At 42.5% G+C, this 21,820-nt stretch overlaps 1 protein-coding gene across 3 annotated transcripts in view; it reads right to left on the reverse strand.

Moving 5' to 3' along the window:
- Positions 1-21,820, reverse strand: part of LOC126277925 (protein croquemort-like) — a 220,827-nt gene that overhangs the window by 85,490 nt on the left and 113,517 nt on the right. For 2 of the 3 annotated variants that reach the window (XM_049977502.1, XM_049977501.1), the window contains exons 3-5: positions 13,676-13,832; positions 13,437-13,600; positions 13,203-13,347 (exon numbers count right to left, since the gene is read on the reverse strand). In XM_049977502.1, the coding sequence (XP_049833459.1) occupies positions 13,203-13,347; positions 13,437-13,600; positions 13,676-13,804 (438 nt within the window). In that variant the 5' untranslated portion in view covers positions 13,805-13,832. Of the gene's footprint in view, positions 1-13,202; positions 13,348-13,436; positions 13,601-13,675; positions 13,833-14,045; positions 14,866-21,820 lie in introns of those variants that run through there. The other variant, XM_049977500.1, reaches the window with a different exon arrangement.

The raw sequence follows: 21,820 nt of genomic DNA on the forward strand, positions 1-21,820 counted from the left end.
AGATATTTTCATAAATCGTTAGCAAAACGGTAGACTGCATGTTCAATGGATATGCCCTTCTGGAGTACAAACTGAGACTGACTCCCATTTGCAAATATTCTTGGTTGGTTGGTTTGTGGGGGGTTAAAGGGACCAGACTGTTACGGTCATCGGTCCCTTTTTCCACAAAAAAAAAAAAAAAACTAAGAGCTCCTAAAGAGAAGGATAACTAACAACAGGAAAGACGGCAGACGACACAGGACAAGAAATACTCAGACAAAGAACAGACAAGACAAAGTAAAACCACACAGAGTGTGGCGGTGGTTGGCCAACCATAGGGATAAAAAAAGGAAAAGCCAACCACCGAGGACACATTAAAAACTGAGTTAAAAATCGTAGGCCAAAGGCCAGAATCAATACAATACAATAAAATGAAACAGGAACACTCAGATTAAACGATAAAAACCCCCTGACCGAATAAAACGTAAAACTAAGTCAGCCATAGCAGAGTCATCGGTTAAAAGTGCAGGGAGCGTGTCAGACAGTGCGAACGACTGCCTGAGCACAGCTAAAAGTGGACAGTCCAATAAAATGTGGACCACTGTCAAAACGGAGCCACAGCGACAAAGGTGGGTCCTCACGTCGCAATAGGTGGCCGTGCGTCAGCCATGTGTGCCCAATGCGCAGCTGGCAGAGGACAACAGACTCCTTGCGAGAGGCCCGCAAGGAGGAGCGCCACACACCTATAGCCTCCTTGATGGCCCGAAGTTTGTTTCGTGAAGGCAGGGCACACCATTCAATGTCCCAAAGGTCCAGAATTTTGCTGCGTAGGAACGTTCGCAAATCTGTCTCCGGGAGGCCAATGTCCAGAGATGGTGTACTGGTGGCCTCTTTCACCAGGCGGTCAACATTCTCATTGCCGGGTATCCCAACATGGCCTGGGGTCCACACGAAGACCACAGAGCGGCCGCAACGCACAAGACTACACAGGGACTCCTGGATAGCCATCACCAGACGAGAATGAGGGGAAACACTGGTCGAGAGCTCGTAAACCACTCAGGGAATCGCTACAGATAACGAAGGACTCACCTGAGCAGGAGCGGATATACTTTAGGGCTCGAAAGATGGCGATCAGCTCAGCAGTGTAAACGCTGCAGCCATCTGGCAAGGAGCGTTGTTCGGAATGGTCCCCTAGACTTAGGGGAGGGACACCTGCCTCCACTAGTATGCTGTCCACAGGGCTAGTCCGGAAGGCACCAGTGGCAAGTCGTATCCCGCTGTGTATTACTGGGTCCAGCACTTGCAACGCAGATGGGGATGCTGAGCCATAAGCCAGACTCTCATAGTCCAGACGGGACTGGATTAACACCCGGAATAGCCGTAGGAGAGTAGATCGATCGGCGCCCCACCTGGTGTGGCACGGGCATCGCATAGCATTTAGATGCCGCCAACACGCCTGTTTAAGCTGTCGAATATGAGGCAGCCAAGTCAACCGGGCATCAATAACCACCCCCAAAAACCTATGTGACTCCACCACTGTAAGAAGCTCGCCGTCAAGATAAAGCCGCGGCTCCGGGTGAACAGTGCATCGCCGGCAGAAATGCATAACGCAGGTCTTGGCTGCCGAAAACTGAAAACCATGCGCTACAGCCCAAGACTGCACCTTGCGGATTGCGCCCTGTAGCTGACGTTCAGCAGCTGCAATGCCAATAGAGCGGTAGTAAAAGCAGAAGTCGTCAGCATACAGGGAAGCGGAGACAGAATTTCCCACCACCGCAGCGAGCCCGTTAATGGCTATTAAAAACAGACAGACACTTGGAACAGAACCCTGTGGCACACCGTTCTCCTGGACTTGGGAGGAACTATATGAGGCCGCGAGGTACACGCGGAAGGTACGATACGACAGAAAATTGCGGATATAGATCGGCAGAGGGCCCCGAAGACCCCATCCATGAAGCGAAGAAAGGATGTGATGACGCCATGTCGTATCATACGCCTTCCACATGTCGAAAACGACAGCGACCAGATGCTGACGGCAGGCAAAGGCAGTACGGATGGCCGACTCCAGGATCACCAGATTGTCGGCGGCGGAGTGGCCTTTACGGAACCCACCCTGAGACGGAGCCCCAAGGCCCAGAGACTCCAGTACCCAATTCAAGCGCCGGCTCACCATCCATTCAAGCAACTTGCAAAGAACGTTGCTGAGGCTAATGGGACAGTAGCTGTCCACCTCTAAAGGATTCTTCCCCAGTTTCAGAATGGGAACAAGACGACTTTCCCATCATTGCAACGGAAACTCATCCTCGACCCAAATGCGGTTGTAAAGATCTAGGAGGAATCACTGGCAGTCCACTGAAAGGTGTTTCAGCATCTGAGAGTGGATGCTATCTGGCCAGGAGCGGTATAAGGACAAGCGGCGAGTGCACTGCGAAATTCCCACTCACTGAATGGAACATTATACAATTCAGGATGGTGGGTGCGAAAAGAAAGACTCCGACATTCTATCCGCTCTTTAATGGAGCGGAAGCCCAAGGGGTAGTTGGCAGAAGCGGAATTCAGGGCAAAGTGCTCTCCCAAGTGGTTTGCAATGACGTCGGAGCCAGTACAAACTGCTCCACTCAGTGAAAGCGCAGGGACGCTGACAGGGGTCCGATAGTCATAGAGGCGTCGAATCTTGGCCCAGACCTGCGATGGAGTGACATGGAGGCCAATGGTGGACACATACCGCTCCCAGCATTCCTGCTTGTGTTGGCGGATAATGCGGCGGAATCGCGCACGCAGCCGTTTGAAGGCGATAAGGTGTTCAATTGACGAATGTCGCTTGTGACGCCGGCGAGCTTTAATCGCTTCTGCGATCTCAGCAGACCACCAAGGCACAGTCCGCCGCCGAGGGTACCCAGAAGAATGGGGAATGGCCGATTCTGAGGCAATAACGATGCCGGTGGTGACCGACTGAACCACTGCATCATCAATGTCATCGTTAGAGAGAGGCTCAATAGCGACAGTGGAGGAGAACAAGTCCCAGTCAGCCTTATTCAGAGCCCATCTGCTACGGCGCCCAGAAGATTGATGCTGTGGCAGTGACAGAAAGATCGGAAAGTGGTCACTACCAGACAGGTCGTCATGCACTCTCCATTGGGCAGTCGGTAAGAGGCTAGGGCTACAGATCGATAGGTCAATGGCGGAGTATGTGCCATGCGCCACACTGGTGAAGGCACCATCATTTAATATCGAGAGATCAAGCTGTGCCGATAAATGCTCAACGATGGCGCCTCGACCTGTTGCCACTGACCCACCCCACAGATGGTTATGGGCGTCGCCCAGTAACAAGAAAGGTGGCGGCAATTGGGCTATCAGAGAAGCCAGGACATGCTGCGCGACATCACCATCCGGTGGAAGGTAAAGACTGCAGACGGTAACAGCCTGTGGTGTCCACACTAACAGCGACAGCCTCAAAAGGTGTTTGGAGAGGGACAGACTCGCTGTGAAGAGAGTTTAGGACATATATGCAGACGCCACCAGACACCCTTTCATAAGCTGCCGGGTTCTTATAATAACCCCGATAGCCACGGAGGGCGGGGGTTCGCATTGCCGGAAACCAAGTTTCCTGCAAAGCAATGCAGAGGAAAGGGTGAAGGCTGATAAGTTGGCGGAGCTCAGCTAGATGGTGGAAGAAACTGCTGCAGTTACACTGGAGGATGGTGTTGTCCATGGCTGAGAAAGGCGTGACGGGACTGGGAAGGCAGATTACGCCACTGGGTCACCTGCTGCCTCTGATGGAGCACCCATGCAAATGCTATCCATTGCGTCCGAGGGACCGGCGAGATCGAGGTCCTCAGCAGACACAAGAATCTCCACCTCATCCTCAGACACACAGCTTGTAGGTAGTGGTGGAGTAGGAGCCATCGCAGGTGCCTTGATCTTACGGGGCTTCAATGTCGTTTTCTTTCACTGTTCCTTCGGTTGGCGTCGTTGAGAGGGCTGATTGGTGTCAGTCTCCGGAACCGAAGATGATCGCGAAGCTCGACGACCAGCGGCCTGTGTCTGCTGTGCCGCTGGTAGGAACTTGGGAAGGAAGTGACCCAAGGGATCCCTTCCGAGCAAGACAAGCCGAAGAAGACTTATGCTTCTCTGGCTTAGAAGTGGGGACTGGTGCCCCCGGTGGTTTAGTGGGTGCTGCTCCCAAGGTACATAGAGTGGGAGCAACAGCAAGAGAAGGGGCCCCCCATCGTCAAGGGGGCAGGTGAGGTCCTCTGACGCTGAGAGCTGACTGACTGTGGTGCAGCTAAAGAAGCTGGAGCAAGAGTGACAGTGGAGGCATAAGATGACATCATGCGCACGGGATGTAGCCGTTCAAATTTCCACTTAGCCTCAGTGTAAGTCAGTCGATCCAGGGTCTTATATTCCATGATTTTGCATTATTTCTGTAAGATCCTGCAGTCTGGTGAGCAAGGTGAATGTGCCTCTCCACAGTTGACACAGATGGGAGGCGGAGCACACGGAGTATCGGGATGAGATGGGCGACCGCAATTTCGACATGTGAGGCTGGAAGTACAGCGGGAAGACATATGGCCGAACTTCCAGCACTTAAAGCACCGCATCGGGGAAGGGATATAGGACTTGACGTCACAACGGTAGACCATCACCCTGACCTCCTCCGGTAATGTATCACCCTCGAAGGCCAAGACGAGGGCACCGGTAGCAACCTGATTGTCCCTCGGACCCCAATGAACGGGCCGGACGAAATAAACACCTCTACGCTCTAAGTTGGCACGCAGCTCGTCATCAGACTGCAGAACTCTTATGTGCTGTGATGGCAACGTGAACATCCCCCAACTTGTCACAAGCAAGCAACCTGCGTGACTGGGCAGAGGATGCCGTTTTTATCAAAACTGACCCAGAGCGCACTTTAGACAAGCCCTCCACCTTCCCAAATTTGTCCTCCAAATGCTCTACAAAGAACTGAGGCTTCATGGATACAAAGGATTCCCCATCAGCTCTGGTACAGACGAGATACCTGGGGGAATACATGTCACTATCATTCATTGCCTTTCGTTACTTCCATGGTGTGGCCAGGGATGGGAACGATTTGGGGTCATAAACATTAGCTTTAAAATGAGCCCTTGAACGCTTAGAGACTGCTGGTGGCTGGCTACCAGCAAGAGATGATGTACCATGCTTCATTGCGGAACATCCGCCCTGATGCCACCTACTCCGACCAAGGGCCCTCCCCATGGGCGCCACCCAGCCACATCAAGAGCCACCTGGCAGGATGGCCATTGCCGCAAGTCCTGATGCCCCAGGGAGATGGGCATCTATTCCTTGGCATACATGGGGAGTAAACGGCGCAGGCATCAGTAGAGTGATCCCTGTGTTGTCAGGGGGCTATAACCAACAGGGTACATGGCGGCCCCACCACAACGGACTGGCTACCGTGGTGGATCTTAGGTGCAAAAATTTATAAGGTCGTCGTCGCAGCGAAAAGCAACACTGCACAGTGCAGCGTGGTCATCGCACCCAGGGCCGTATCCTCGCCCAAGAGATGGAAAACGAGCGGGACACCATTGCAACGACGAGAAAGCCGGCTAAAGGTCTCAATGCACGACAGATACATTGCCCCAAGTAAGGCACCCTTCCCCCAAGTGGCTCGCTCTTCGGAACAATTTAGAAAGATGGAGGTCAAACCCGAGAGGGGACCATCATATAAGGCCGAAAGGGTTGAGACTCCTTTTAGTCGCCTCTTACGACAGGCAGGAATACCGCGGGCCTTTTCTTACCCCCGAACCCGCAGGGGGGTGCAAATATTCTTAACCATTCTTAAATGCATACCCTTTTTTCAAATTTTTTGAGAAATAAGTTAATAATGTAACAGGTCAACAGTTATTAAAACCTGCTTAACTGTCTTTCTCGTAAGGGTGTCTAATAATGGCATAGTTTAGCGCATCTAGAAAGATATCCTGCGAAGGAGGTGCATTAAATATATATGACTGAGTGTAGCAGGTATAGCTGAAGAATATGCTTTTAATATTTTGTTTGAAATATTATCAATCCACTGAGAATTTTTACTTTTAAGAGAGTTGATTATTTACCCAATTTCTCTGGAAGAAACTTGAGTAATCTCTGACTGGAAGCTCGTGGAACTGATTGTTGAATATACTGCAATGCTTTACGTTTTGGCCTGACTAGGATTTAATACCATGGTGTAAATTAAATTAATAATCTTGGTTGTCAAAATATATGCCCATTTTTTCCAATATGTTATGATTTCAGAGGCTGTGATATACTGACGTGATAATTTGACAATATCCTTCAAAACACGTCATCTGCTCGCTGCTCTCTCACCAGCTGCATAGAACCTGCAGCTGACATATCCTCTTTTCTTCCTAGCACACCTCGTGGCGAGTGCTGAAAACACTGCTGTACAAAACATGTAACTACGCCCCTGGCCCTGGTCTAGAGTTTTACCATACTTTTCACAATTTGAAAGCAGCTGCACATATGTACAGTTGTTCAATGATACTTCAATGTCTTGTCATCCACAGTTCCTATGGCTGACCACTGGTACCGTAAGTCACGATTTTCATTGGGACACAGCTGTGAAGGGCACAGACAAATTTACTTAGAAATGTGTTGAACATGGAATTTGCATCCATTACTTAATCCTAGCTGATGCTTTTGTAGTTTCCTTCTGAAAGTTTGTGGTGCGATTTCATTAACTATTCCTTTGGCTTTCTTGGTTGATAGACAATTTGGAGTTATGTTGTCTACAATAGTTAATTGATATTGAAATCTTAAAGTTTAATATGGTTTCAGTTTTTTTTTGACTACTTCTGAAAATTTCCCAGTGGGAACCTGCAAATAGTAATAACTTCAAGCCTTCCTAGATCATTTATGTATAATAAGATTACGAACTTCACTGAAGTTAATAGTCATCAACTGAAACAAACACAGATAGTGATCAGACAGAAGATATAATTATTAACTAAGATTAAAGCCAAGGGTGTGAACTATCTCGTGCTGTTTTTAATATTTACACTGACTTTATTCTTCATAAATAGAATTGTACAGTAAAGAATGGAATTAAGATAGCAAATGATGAGAACATGAATATTATATACTTTTTTTTGTAAATAAAACCGCTTTCTCCTGCTGCAACTTATATTATTTTTCCCAGAGACATTTCACCTTTTTGTTACTCGAAGGCATCTTCAATGGAATCTATAACGGTACAGTTTCAGTATTGTTAATATTATCAAACAGTTCATTTTGCATTTTCTTACGTAAATAAGTATTTGCTTACAGTTCGCTGGGATGTGTGTTTCCTCTCATCTGGTCCGGAGATTGCACCACCACATTATTTCCAAAATATAAGCACAATTTTGTATTCCGAACTTTTTCGCACTGTTCAGAATGTTTCTTTTCTTCTTCTTCTTCTTCTTCTTCTTCTTCTCTCTCTCTCTCTCTCTCTCTCTCTCTCTCTCTCTCTCTCTCTCTTTCTTTTTTAGGTTAAGTTTGTGTGCGCGCTCACTCGGAGGGGTTGCTCGTTTGAGTTTAAGAGCACTGAATCTGAATGTAATAACTGTTAAGAGTGTGGTTGAAACTTTTGGTTCCAATGTTCTGTGGAGGGGTTCATGGGCAAGTGAGTGAAAAGTGTTGGGCATCATCATCTACTACTACTACTACGATATTAATCCTCTTCAGGAGCATTATCCCCCCCCCCCATTATTTAATGAATTATTTGGCGAGTGTACTTTATCATTCAACAGGGTTTTTCTTTCTGCTTTGATTTTCTGCATGTGGTAATTTCATTGCAGTGTTAGGTGGTGTTTTTTATCATTGATTCTAATTATTTTCACATCTCCTCCAGTGGTTGATTTGTGGTTATGTTCTCTTAGGTGTTCTGCAAATGTGAAGGGTTTTATCCCATACTTCCAGGCTATCATGTTTTCTTTGTGTCTGACATCAAATGTTTGCTCTGTTTGTCCTATGTACCTGCCTTCACAAGTGCCACACTGTAGTTGACATACCTGCTTTCTGGTACATGTCTTGTTTTTTGTCAGTTTTGGGATGTATTTTTGTATAGAACTGTCTCCTGTGTGTGCTATGTTTATTACCTGCCATTTAAAAATGTTGGTGATTTTATGTGAGAGTTTGTGTATGTTTGTCATTGTGTACCATCTTGTGGTTTTTTCCCCATCTTTTTCTGATTGTTCTGTATGGTTGTTATGGTACTGAGTGTTTGTGTTTGGTTCTGGTGTGGTGTTGTCTGCGGTGGTCTGCAAACTCTCACATAAAATCAACATTTTGAAAAGACAGGGAATAAACATAACATACACAAGAGAGGGTTTTATATAAAAATATGCCGAAAAACTTACAAAAAACAGACAAATACCAGAAAAACAGGTATATATCAACTACAGTGTATCACTTTTGAAGCAAGACGCATACGACAAACTGGTAGAACGTTTGATGTCAGACACAAAGAACACCGAGTCTGGAAGTATGGGACAAACCACTTTACATTAGCAGAACACCTAAGAGAACATAACTGTGCAAACCAACCACTGGAGAAGTGAAAACAATTAGAATCAACAATAAAAAAAACACCTAACCATGCAGGGAAATTAAGAGAAAACCAAAGCAGAAAGGAAACTCCTGTTGAATGATCAAGTACACATGCCGATCAATTCATTGTTTCACTTATAGATAAAATAACGGAATAACGTACCTAAAGAAGACAACATTATCATTATCATAATAACAATTTCACCCAACACTTTTCACTCACTTGTCCATGAACTACTCCACAGAACATTGCAACCAAAACAGCTATTACATTGATATTGAATGCTCTACAACTCAAAAGCAAGCAACCCCCCCCCCCCTCTCTCTCTCTCTCTCTCTCTCTCTCTCTCTCTCTCACACACACACACACACACACACACACACACAAAAGCGTGCGCATGCAGAAGTTAGTTTTAAACGTATACTTTGCTTGTTAGGTTGGCAACATACAGGTAAACAAAACAAAAAGGAGGAAATACATGAAGACGTGATGATGTTCACAGTGATGATGATTAGTGTTTTAGGGCGCACAACAACAAGGTTATCAGCGCCAGACAATGTTTACATTTTTAAAATCATTGTTCGAACAAGTAGCTATAACTAGTGGCAAAAAGAATAACAGTACACCACAAAAAAGGAGAAACAATGTGAGAAAATTAGGAATACAAAATTGTGGTTATGTTTCAGAAATGAAGTGGTAGTCTGACCTCCAGACCAGATGAGATGAAGTGCAGAGCCCAGCAAATTAAGTAATTACTTATTTACATAATAAAATACAAAGTGAACTGTTTGATAATCTAAAAACAACATAACTATCATTATAGAGCTCATTGAAGATGCCATGGAGCAAGAAAAAGGCTAAATGCGTCTGGGAAAAATAAATTAAGCTGCAGCAAGAAAAGGCAGTTTTATTTACAAAACAAGTAATTCTGTGCTTGCTGCGGCAGATGACCACGCAAATAAACTTGTTACATGAATAGTTTTGACAACTCACTGACCAGTCGTTTTGTTCTTCAGTTAGTTTTTTCAGTTAAATGAGAAAGGTCTCTGCGGCCACGTCACCTGCATGTACATTTTTCACTCACTGTCCGGATGTGAGTAGTTTCACTCAATGTGAGAAAATCTAATGACAAGTCTTTGATGAATATATCTCTTATAGCAATGTTTTCAGACAGACTATGGGTCTGAGAGATTTCACTACATGGATCACATGGAACACGCACACAATCTGACATGGCTAAATTCAATTTTTAATTAATGGACATCATCACACCTTTATGGAAAAATGAAATGCAAACATTTTCTCAATTTTGGCAATGTTCCTTTCTTCTTCACGTATACTTAAAGGAACTTTAATGCTCAACTTTGTACCCCTAACAATACATCAACTCAATTAGTTATATGTTAGTTTGCATCCTCAACCACAGCAATACAATAATCAATTTTAAGTGATGAAAAGAAGTAGTCTATTGAGTACATAATTTAATTGATATGTATAACTCTTTTTTTAACTTCAACAACATGGGAAAAAACAGATTGCCACTTGCTGTAAAGAAAACATGTTAAGTTGCAGACAGGCACAATTAAAAGGCACTTACATAAAGCTTTTGGTCACAGCCTTCTTCAGTAAAAGAGAGACAGAATGCATTCCAACCTGAGTTGCTGGAGTTGGCGTTTTTGTGTGTGTGTGTGTGTGTGTGTGTGTGTGTGTGTGTGTGTGTGTGTGTGTGTGTGTGTGTGTGTGTCCTTTACTGTTGAAACCTGCAGCCAAAAGTTGTACTTCAGTGTCTTAACTGTGCATGTCTGTAACTTCATGTGTCTTCTTTATGGTAAGTAGCAATCTATCTTTTCCTACATTGTTGATACTCCTGCCTGGAGCTACATAGTTGGTATTCCTACCAGGTCTGATATTATTTTAAATTTGGTGTATAGCAAGGTGTCTTCACATAACTCCGAGGGTAGAGCTAGCCTCTGGAGATGTGTGTGCCCTGGTTGTATGCCACTACTTTAGTTCAACTGATTAAATTACTACAGACTGGTTTCACTCAGGAGAATGACTGGATAGCTCAGTCAGCTGACACAATAAAGAGTGGTTTTAGTTTAAAGACTCAATACAAGGTGGGCAGGGTCGAAAAATTTCCAGCCCAACAAAGAATGACAGAAATTTCATAATATCAATTTATTTTTTGTGTACATAAGACTGGTGCAAGTGAGAGAATGGTGTTGGACTGGCTTTCTTTCTGTAGAGAGGTTTGTTCTGAGTATGCTAATTATAGGGAGAAGTTGGATAGGCCAGGTGTGGTTGTTCATATTGACGAGTCTCAGTTCGATACGATGAAGTATGGGAGGGGCAGTTTCCAGATTGGTTTGTAGGTGTGGGGAGTTGTTATTTCAGGTGGTGGGTATGCTGATTGTGTTTTTACATCTTTGGAGGGCCATAGTAATGGGAAATTGGTGCATTTTAATCAAGAATATATTTAGGGGAGCTATATAGTTTCTGATGGATTTTTGTCTACATGGGTTTGGGAAAGTGAGGTTATGAGCATTTAGTTGTTAAATCTCATTTAGATGAGTACTGCTGGCAGATGAGCATCCCTGGGGATAATTGTATTTTTCACATTTTATGAGGGCGGTGGGTAGGACGAACAGGTCGAGGGTGATGAGTTATGGGGGTCGTGTTCGCATTAGTGTTTGGGGCAGAGGGGGTACTGGTTGTGAAGTTAATGGGGCGGTTTGTGGGTGGCAGGACTGTTTGATGATTATGTTGTAGAGGACCAGTTGGTGGCAGTTTTTGTCGTTTTGTAAGGCTGGACTGATTTTGGTTAATTTTGTGTTTTTTATTTGTTTTTTTCAGGGAAGTGTGATGTGCGTAGGTTGGGGTTTGCTTAAGGGTAGTTTAGGAGTTTTTTTTTGTGTGTGTAAAAAAAGGGGGGGGGGGGGCGGCAGGAGACAACCTAGATCACATCACTGGATTCTGTTTCCTGTAAGTAATTTTTGTTTGGTGTTTATTTTATAGTACCTGTGATGTTTTGTGTGTTTATGGTAGGTTGACTGTGTTTTATCTGATGTAGTGATGTCATTATTGGGCTGTTGAGACGTTAGGGTTTGGATCCTATTCTTCATAGTTGCAGGTGTTGGGTTTTTGGTACTGACAGCTGCAGTTGCACTATATAGGTCAAGTGAAATGTCAGATTCCATTTTTCGCAGTTGTATGTGTTAATTCTTCAGTATCAAAAGTTGCAGTTGCGCTGTATAAGTCAAGGGAAATGTCCGATTACATTTTTCGCAATTGTAGATGTTGGTTTTTGGTATTGACAACTGCGGTTCGGTTGAGCTATAAGGGTCAAGGGAAATATCTGATCCCTGTGGTTTTTGTTAGTGTAGTAGACTGTTGTAATTTTTTTTTTTTTTTTTTTTGGGATCATTCAGGTTTTTTTGTGAGACATGCTTACCAATGGGTGTATGTAGTGACATATTGGATATGCTGAAAGTAGCTGTTTCTGCCATACTGACTGTCGCGTGTCAAAACAGAAAAGTGAAATCTGATACTTCCATATGGCCAAACAAACTATGGAAAATCCTGGATGTTGGTCATGTGTGTGCAGTTGTGCCTATCTGCAACTTCAACAAAAACACGAAGATATTGGCGATGAGGTCATCCGCGTGTTAGGTCCTTAGGGTCAGTGTGTAACAGCTAGTGGCTTGTTATGATGTAGGCTACTTTCCTCCAGGTATACTCTCGCATGCACTTGGCATGACAGGAGACAATTTACAGACTGCAGAAAAGGATCATAAGGATAATAACGACCAGTGGTTGCATCGGAATAATTAAAAACCAGATCTCATTACTATATTAAATACATTCAACTATAAGTCTGCTGTGCACTTCAGAAACATACTAATAACTTGGTCCAAACAATTCTGCACATAATCATGAAACAGCAAAACAGTACAGTTTGGCCTCACATTCACCAACGAAACAGAAACTAAAGAATTAATATGTAGTAACTGAAGGATTCAGACTATTTCCCTTTTCTTAACTAATGAGATACTGAATCATATTTGAGGGAAATTTATGGCATACCTTACTAAAAAAAAAAAAAAAAATAAAATAAAAAAAAATAAAAAAAAAACTGATTGATAGACCTATACTCAGGCATTAAGGAACAGTTTGACAATACGGGGAGGGAGGGAGGGCCTTTATAGGGAAGCCAGGACTCGTATGGATGTATGTTGAAGCTGTTACAAACAGGTGAAGAGATTTCCACATGATAAGGCTAGTACAGGAAGTGTCATCAAATACGGATTTGACCTCGAGGGAGCAGCGGCTGCAGCACAACAATGTTTAGCATAATGTAAACTGTCTATTAGTAATGACATTTTATTATTAGGGTCATTTCAGAGGCTATTTTTGATAAAATTAGATATATGGCAATGTAATTTAATTTGACTAAATTCTCCAGGATTGTGAGAGATGATACCTCTGGCAGAGTCACCATACTCATCAACTACAGCAACAGTCAACTGGTGCACGTTTACTAATTGCAATTAATTTTTCTTTAATTTTTGTTTTTCGTTGAATCAGAAGAGAAACTGCAAATGCCCAGTTGGTACTTTATTAAAATTAGTACACTAAACAGAGCAAAATTTTCACTTACTGCAGGAACAGCATTTATTGTCATAATCAAATCATTCTCAAGTCCATCAGAAAGCTCTGGAGCGAACTGCCAAGTTCTGATATTCTGAAATGTTATGGTACCATTATTGTCATTCCAGCCTAAAATATTCCTTCCGTGATACTCCCTGAAAATATTTAAAATGTCATAATTCACCAAAACATTAACCAGCTTATATATTATAAAAGATATCTGCAAGCCATGTTCAGAACCTACCTAAATACATAAGGTCCAATTTCTTTTAGTATTGGTTTAATGGACTGATTCTTTGCATATTCCTCAGAATTTGTTACATTGAACATATAGAACTCCATATACAAGTCTACTGGCAATTTTATCCACTTATCATAAGTCAAGGAACCTTCCCTTAGAACCATTGCCTATGGAGAAAAATAATGGTGAAAACATACTCTCCACAACAGCTATCAGTTTCTGCATCTGCATAGAATACTTACAGAACTCAGAACACTATCAACTATCATGTTCATGAAGCCACCAATAAAAAGTCCTACGACTAAAAGGCCTCCTCCAATGCCAAACACCAAAATTTTTTTCGTTTTCACTGTGCACGAGCAGCAACCCATGTTTTTGTAATTTAAATGGCTTTATTTCCTGAAACAAGAAATGATTCAGTATTAGTGCTAAAAACGGATACATATTTATATTTAATAATTTTGAAAACTGTGGGCGTTTGTGTAGTTTCTTATAGTTAGGCCTATATTAACACAGCTAACTGTACCTGGCAATGGGTGGACACCCGTTCCCTGTAACAACAGAGACTGGTATCTTATTATAAAGCAGTTCTAGTTGAGTCTTACTACTTACCAGGCAGCAGTTCCCCAATTGCTATCTCACGTCAACATGCATTTTCGTTTATTAAATGTTGGGGTCTGGAGCAATCAATTATTTCACATTAATACTTTGGGCTGAAACTACAGAAGCACTTCTCGACAAATCACACGATATTAACAAAGACGGCACTCTCAAACACGATCAATAAAAAGGAACAGCATCTTAGCATTCAAACAAATTTATTTGGGGCGTCAACACTGATTTGGTTTTTAGAATCACAATTTGCAACTTTTCACGGACGGAACGATATAGTCGATTACATTTTCATGTTTTTCTACATTACATGCATATATCCTGGACAATGTTCCTTCACGTTAACAAAACTCGTCTTTCCCTGCAATGCTAGTATCACCACAACAGCACTGATATCACCTTCTAACAATCGCATCACATGTTATGTTAGGGCCCAACGTCCATAAAATGTCAACAGCTTTCGATCTTTAGATCGATTTCTATACAGCTCAGTATCGATTACAAAGTTATCATAAGGACGAAACGTATTAAATGCAGTGCAATGAAATGAACGTGTCGATTAGAATGACATAAATGAAGATGCAGTAAAATGAAAAGATATCACTGCAGCCCGTTCAGATAGGCTAAAGTTGCAATGTATTTAACATGCAGTGACAGCACTAAATGCACTGAAATGAAATGAACGTATCGATGAGAATGACATAAATGAAGATGCAATGAAACGAAAAGATATCACTGCAAACCGTTCAAATAGGCTGAACTGGCAATAGAATTAACATGTAGTGACAGCTGAAAGGGGCGTGCACGGAAACGCCGAACAACTGCGAGAACTCGACGTAGTGACGTCAACAAGAAGCGGCGAAAGTCATTCATTAAAGTACACAGAAATCATATTGCGTGCTACTAAGTTGTGTTTGCGTGAGTTTAAAGCAATATAATATACTTTTATGCAGTTTCAGCTTCATTACGGCTGTGAACTGTTGCGTACCAAAATATAATGGAAATTACACAGCAGAAAACTAAGTTCATGTCTTCAAATTTATTAACTACGATTTAATAAGACATACGAGGCTCCATTCAGTTCCATAGCAGGATATCGTAGTTACTAATTACTCAGTAGTAAGTTCTATTCTGAAGGTAATTTAGTAATGCATATTTTACTTTGTGGTGTATTATTGCCTGCCGTATCACTTGGCTTGAATATATTACGATTAATGTAGTTCGTTGCCCATTTTGAGGTGTGTTGCGGGAAACCATAGCTTGATTCAAATGACCTTCAGGCTTTTTTTCTATCTCTCCAGCCTACCTATCTTCAGCTGCAGGAAATCCAGAAGAGCGACCGCAAGAGAAAAGGATCACGTTGGACGGAGGAAGCAATATTGTTGGAAAGCCTGAAGATTAGTGTTTCCAGCCACAATGAGTATTTAGAAAGAATTTCACATAAAAACCTTGAGGAACTGAAACATAAAACAAACGCAATATTTTTCCAGAAGAATTCGGTGAAAATAGTGGAAGAAGAGTGAGTTATTCTTGGGAATATCGATCTATCTGTGAGGTTCCACTACGTAGTGATTGGTAATCATTTGAAAGTGGAGGTCTGTTCAAAATGAGTTTCGTTAAACAAAGTTCTAGTCACAGAAAATGGTGTGAATGCAATTGACTGTGATGTGCACACCTCAGTGTTTTTGTATGAAAATATTATTTGGAAATTTTGAATGTTTTACTAAACAACTACTGTACTTTTAGAAATGCTCCATTTTCCTAACAGAAGATATGCATGAAATAGACGATAGCAGCCTTGTTTATAAATGTGCTAATCACATTCTATATGTTATGCACGAAATTAATCGTAGTTACGCATTCTTGATTTGCCTCAACTCCATATGAAGATCTATACATGTTTTCTGTGTTAACTGACCTCATTCAACTAGCAACTCAGAACTCTCTAATTTTAAAAGACACACAATTATTTTGGTGTTGGCTGCTGTCCGCAGCTCGTGTTCGTGTGGTAGCATTCCTGCGCCCAGGTTCCTGGGTTCGATTCCCGGCGGGGTCAGGGATTTTCTCTGCCTCGTGATGATTGGGTGTTGTGTGGTGTCCTTAGGTTAGTTAGGTTTAAGTAGTTCTGAGGTCTAGGGGTCTGATGACCATAGATGTTAAGTCCCATAGTGCTCAGAGCCATTTGAACCATTTTTGTTGGCTGCTGTATATTATGATCACTGTTTGGTTATGAAGTCACAGTACCGTTGTTTAGCCTTGTCCCTAGGTGGTGCCATCAGCAGACTAGTATTAACAATACTACACTCATGGAAATTGAAATAAGAACACCGTGAATTCATTGTCCCACGAAGGGGAAACTTTATTGACACATTCCTGGGGTCAGATACATCACATGATCACACTGACAGAACCACAGGCACATAGACACAGGCAACAGAGCATGCACATTGTCGGCACTAGTACAGTATATATCCACCTTTCGCAGCAATGCAGGCTGCTATTCTCCCATGGAGACGATGGTAGAGATGCTGGATGTAGTCCTGTGGAACGGCTTGCCATGCCATTTCCACCTGGCGCCTCAGTTGGACCAGCGTTCATGCTGGACGTGCAGACCGCATGAGACGACGCTTCATCCGGTCCCAAACATGCTCAATGGGGGACAGATCCGGAGATCTTGCTGGCCAGGGTAGTTCACTTACACCTTCTAGAACACGTTGGGTGGCACGGGATACATGTGGACATGCATTGTCCTGTTGGAACAGCAAGTTCCCTTGCCAGTCTAGGAATGGTAGAACGATGGGTTCGATGACGGTTTCGATGTACCGTGCACTATTCAGTGTCCCCTCGACGATCACCAGAGGTGTACGGCCAGTGTAGGAGATTGCTCCCCACACCATGATGCCGGGTGTTGGCCCTGTGTGCGTCGGTCGTATGCAGTCCTGATTGTGGCGCTCACCTGCACGGCGCCAAACACGCATACGACCATCATTGGCACCAAGGCAGAAGCGACTCTCATCGCTGAAGACGACACGTCTCCATTCGTCCCTCCATTCACGCCTGTCGCGACACCACTGGAGGCGGGCAGCACGATGTTGGGGCGTGAGCGGAAGACGGCCTAACCGTGTACGGGACCGTAGCACAGCTTCATGGAAGCGGTTGCGAATGGTCCTCGCCGATACCCCAGGAGCAACAGTGTCTCTAATTTGCTAGGAAGTGGCGGTGCGGTCCCCTACGGCACTGCGTAGGATCCTACGGCGGCGGTGCTCAAATGCTGCGCAGCTAGCGCCATTCGACGGCCAACACCGCGGTTCCTGGTGTGTCTGCTGTGCCGTGCATGTGATCATTGCTTGTACAGCTCTCTCGCAGTGTCCGGAGCAAGTATGGTGAGTCTGACACACCGGTGTCAATGTGTTCTTTTTTCCATTTCCAGGAGTGTAGTTTGTCAACTTTAATTATACTTAAGCGGCGCCACTCTGTCAATAACACTGACAAAAATTGCTAGTTGACGATGTGGTTTTACATTACTTGGACCAGACAGACTACATAGAAGAAAGAAGATTTCAAAATGTCAGTCAATGCAACTGTGAGTCTAGTTCGTTTGTCCAAAAGTTGTCCCAGTAACTGAAAAATCTAAAGCAGTTGGAAGACTTGCAATCTCTATGAAAACAACCACTCAGCCATCAGAAGAAACTTCAACAGACTCTGTAACAACCGCACAAGCATCAACACCAAAATATACTACAATAACTCTTAGCATCAGCACCAATCACCTAGTAGCAGGAGACAGTTAAACACGCTCATTGAGAAGGAACATGAGGCAATCAAATCACCTGATCGATTTTTTTTGCCAAAGCAGCAGCAACGACAATTTCAAATGAGTAGCATTTAAACTGAAGGTGTGTGGTACTGTAGATATCCCTACAAATTCAGTAATGAAGACCTTTTACCAAAATGCTCAGTCCCTACGTAACAAATCTGATTTAAATTTACTAATAATACATGAATTAGAAGATTTCTGTAATGTGTCTTTCAGAGCACTGGCTTGACGAGATGTTAATAAAATTTGTCTACCTACAAAATGTTTCTATGATTTACTACTATTGTCAGTTGGATAGCCACTGTGGGGGAGTAGCCATATTCGCATTGGACATTCTAGAAGTAACTCATATAAGTCATATTACCCACCAGAATTGTGAGAAAGACTTTGAGATGGCAGTGATAAAGTTTTCAGAATTTAATTATGTAATGTCTTCAGTGAACCATTCCCCATTAGGAAAGTTTGAGGTATTTATAGAAAAAATGGACTGATTCTTAAATAAAGTACGAGGAGATGTGGTCTTATAGTTAGACTTTCTCAGTAAATGTAAATAGAGAGCTGCTCGAGTCAAGCTCATCAAATCACGTAATCTTAATGTTACAGTAAACCTTGCAATGATAATCACACCAACCAAACAGCCTTGGATCAAATGCTGAGTGATAAAGATAAATTTCAGTGCTCTCAAAAGTATTATGTATGGGATTCAGTGACCACAAAGCTTTAAAAATGACCACCACCACTGACGGAAGACAGTCAAACAACAACATACTTAAGGTCAAATTTAGGATCTTCAGACAGGAAAGCACCAACGGCCTTGCCACAGTGGTTAACACCAGTTCCTGTCAGATCACAGAAGTTAAGCACTACCAGGCTGGGCTAGCACTTGAATGGGTGACCATCCAGTCTGCTGACCGTTTGGGCAAGCAGGGTCCACTCAGCCCTTGTGAGGGAAACTGAGGAGCTACTTGATTGAGGAGTAGTAGCTCCAGTCTCGTAAACTGACATACGGCCAGGACTGAGGTGTGCTGACCATTTGGCCCTCCATATCCACATCCAATGTCATCTGTGGGCTGAGGATGACACGGTGGCAGGTCGGTATCGTTAGGCCTTCCAAGGCCTGTTCAGACGGAGAGACAGGAAAGCACAAACCACTTTAACTCATTACTGCACATTGAAGATTGGTCCACTGTCTATGAATGCAGTCTGGATACAAAATTCAGTATATTTCTAGAAAAACTGATACACCATTTTCATACAGCCTTCTCTATTAAAATGACAATTCTCAGAAACAGTGAAAGAACTAATGGCTGGGTTACAAAAGGATTTGGAATTCATGCCATAAAAAAAAGAACTACACGAAATCTGCAATGAAAATGATGTCACAGCAGATATACTCACTACAAAACATGCACAAATATTTTACAAAAAGTCATAAAACAGAAAAAAGAATGCACAGTGATAGGCATATAAAAATTCTACAAGTAAAGTAAAAGCTATGTGGGACATCATAAGAATGAAAACAGGCAAAAATAAGAAACCCTGTTAGAGTGTTGTCTTGTTACATGACAGTAAAACTATTACAAAACCAAGTGAAACGGCACATATATCCACAAAAGCTACTTTACTGGAATGGCATGAAAATTTAGCAGAAAATAATTTTGTATGAGATCAGCACCCAACAGAAAACAAAGTCAAAGGCTGTAAATTGGCATTGTTTGTGGATCATGTAAGCAAGGAGGAAATAGTCAATGCTGTTACAGATCTAAAAACAACACATTCAGCAGGAATTGATGGAATACCCAGCAGAGTCTTAGAGCTCTCCCTCCAAAATATTATTGACCTATCAAATGAGAGGTAACTGCACATTAGATTCAAGCATTTTGCGATCAGCTAAAAACGCCCAAAGTTATACCAATATCCAAAGGGTGTGAGTAAAATAAAATGATAAACTATAGGCCCATTACCAAAACATTCTGTTTTTTAAAAGTATTGGAAAAATTATGTAGAATAAGTTAATAAACTTTACAAGCCAAAATGGAGTATTAGTCAGTCTCAACACTGTTTTCAAAGTAAGAAATCAACTGACATCAGTATATGAATGTACAACCACTGCTTTAAAAGTTAAAAATGAAAAGTGTGCAAACAGCAGGTATATTTTCAGACTTAACTAAAGATGCTTAACTACACAACTCTTCTAAACAACCTTGAATAGGGCACTAGGGGATTAGCAAATAAATGCATTCACTCATTTCTTAGTAACTGCAAGAGAAAAGTGACCATTAGACATGTAGATGAAGAACCACAAGTAGTCTCAGAATACTTGTCAGAAGAATGACCAATCACCTACAGGTTACCTCAAGAGTCAGTAATGGGACATTTTCTTTTCCTGATATATAGCAATGATCTGGATGTGCTTGCTGAGTCACACAACATGATTCTGTTCGCTGATGACACAGCAATATTAGTAAAAGCAGCAAAACATGAAGATATTCAACATTAAATAAACTGCATTACAAACCAACTAGGTAAATTGTACGCAATGAATCAGCTTATAACAAACAACAGGAAAACAAAATTTCTTGGCATTTGTATTCAAAGTGACCTAAAATGGGACAAACATATTGAACACATAAATGTTGAGAAGAGTACAGGCTCTAAAAAGATCCATAAATGTACAGGCCCTAATGTCTGTGTACTAAAAATATTGTAATGCACAATACAGACTCATATTCTAGGGAAATTCGCTGACAGGTGTGTGGACCTTCAGGACACTCACACACAAACAGAAAAAAACCATGAAGGTTATTACATGGAGCAGGGCTAGACAGTCATGTGACTGAGTATTTGATACTCTAAAAGTGGTACCAGGCACATTTATTGTTGACATACTAACTTATATAAAAATTTAGTTGGAAATGGCAATAATGTTAGAAACAATTACGCCTTATATAATCGCAGCACTACATTAAAAAGTAACTTGCATTAACTCCCACCGAGCGAGGTGGCACAGTCGTTAGCACAGTGGACTCGCATTCGGGAGGACAATGGTTCAATCCCGCGTCTGGCCATCCAGATTTAGGATTTCCGGGATTTCTCTAAATCGCTCCAGGCAGATGCTGGGATGGTTCCTCTGAAAGGGCACGGCCGACTTCCTTCCCTAATCTGATGAGACCGATGACCTTGCTGTTTGGTCTCTTCCCCCAAAACCAACCAACCATTAACTCCCAGCCTATGGAAGTGGGTATCAGAAAGGTACATGCTATATGGGAATGAAATATTTCTGTAAGTTGCCAAATGATATGAAATGTGTACTAAATATTAATGTTTGAAAGGTCTGTAAGAGAAATTCTACAGTACCATGGTGTCTATTCAGTAAGTTAATTTACTGACAAATCGAAACAACAGAACCAAATGAGTACATAAGTTATTTTCCAATGATTCTTGCACTGTACAACGGCATTACTGAATGTGTGAGGGGCGTCTTTAGCATTTGTTTTTATCAAGAGTCTCTGCACCACCACAACCTTCAGAGGCCATGGAAGTAGCCTGCTTGTAATAACAATGTAGCGCTTATCATGAGCTGTAAATCTGGCTTTTAGTCCCAATCTGCCACAAATTTTCAGGGGCCTCACATTTCAACAATACTGTGAAACATGAGAAAATAGATCTAACAAAGCGCACTCATTTGCGATCGCACGGTGCCAGCGATAAAGCCAAAATGAAATATAACGTTTCTCATATTTCGTAAACGATTTGAGATATCGAAATCAGATTTTGGCAAATGATAGCACACAAAGAGGAGAGTATTTTGTCGTATGGTTATTAGGCAAAACTTCATTATATACCATTTTATTCCACTAACTACAGTCTTTTCTAATGAAAGAAGTAATTTTTAAGGTTAATCGATAACGGGTGAAACGAGAAATGCTGTAGGTTTTGAAACAACGTAAGTCAAGTC

This window comes from Schistocerca gregaria, chromosome 6 (assembly GCF_023897955.1).
Source record: "Schistocerca gregaria isolate iqSchGreg1 chromosome 6, iqSchGreg1.2, whole genome shotgun sequence".
NCBI classification, from domain to species: Eukaryota; Metazoa; Arthropoda; class Insecta; order Orthoptera; family Acrididae; genus Schistocerca; species Schistocerca gregaria.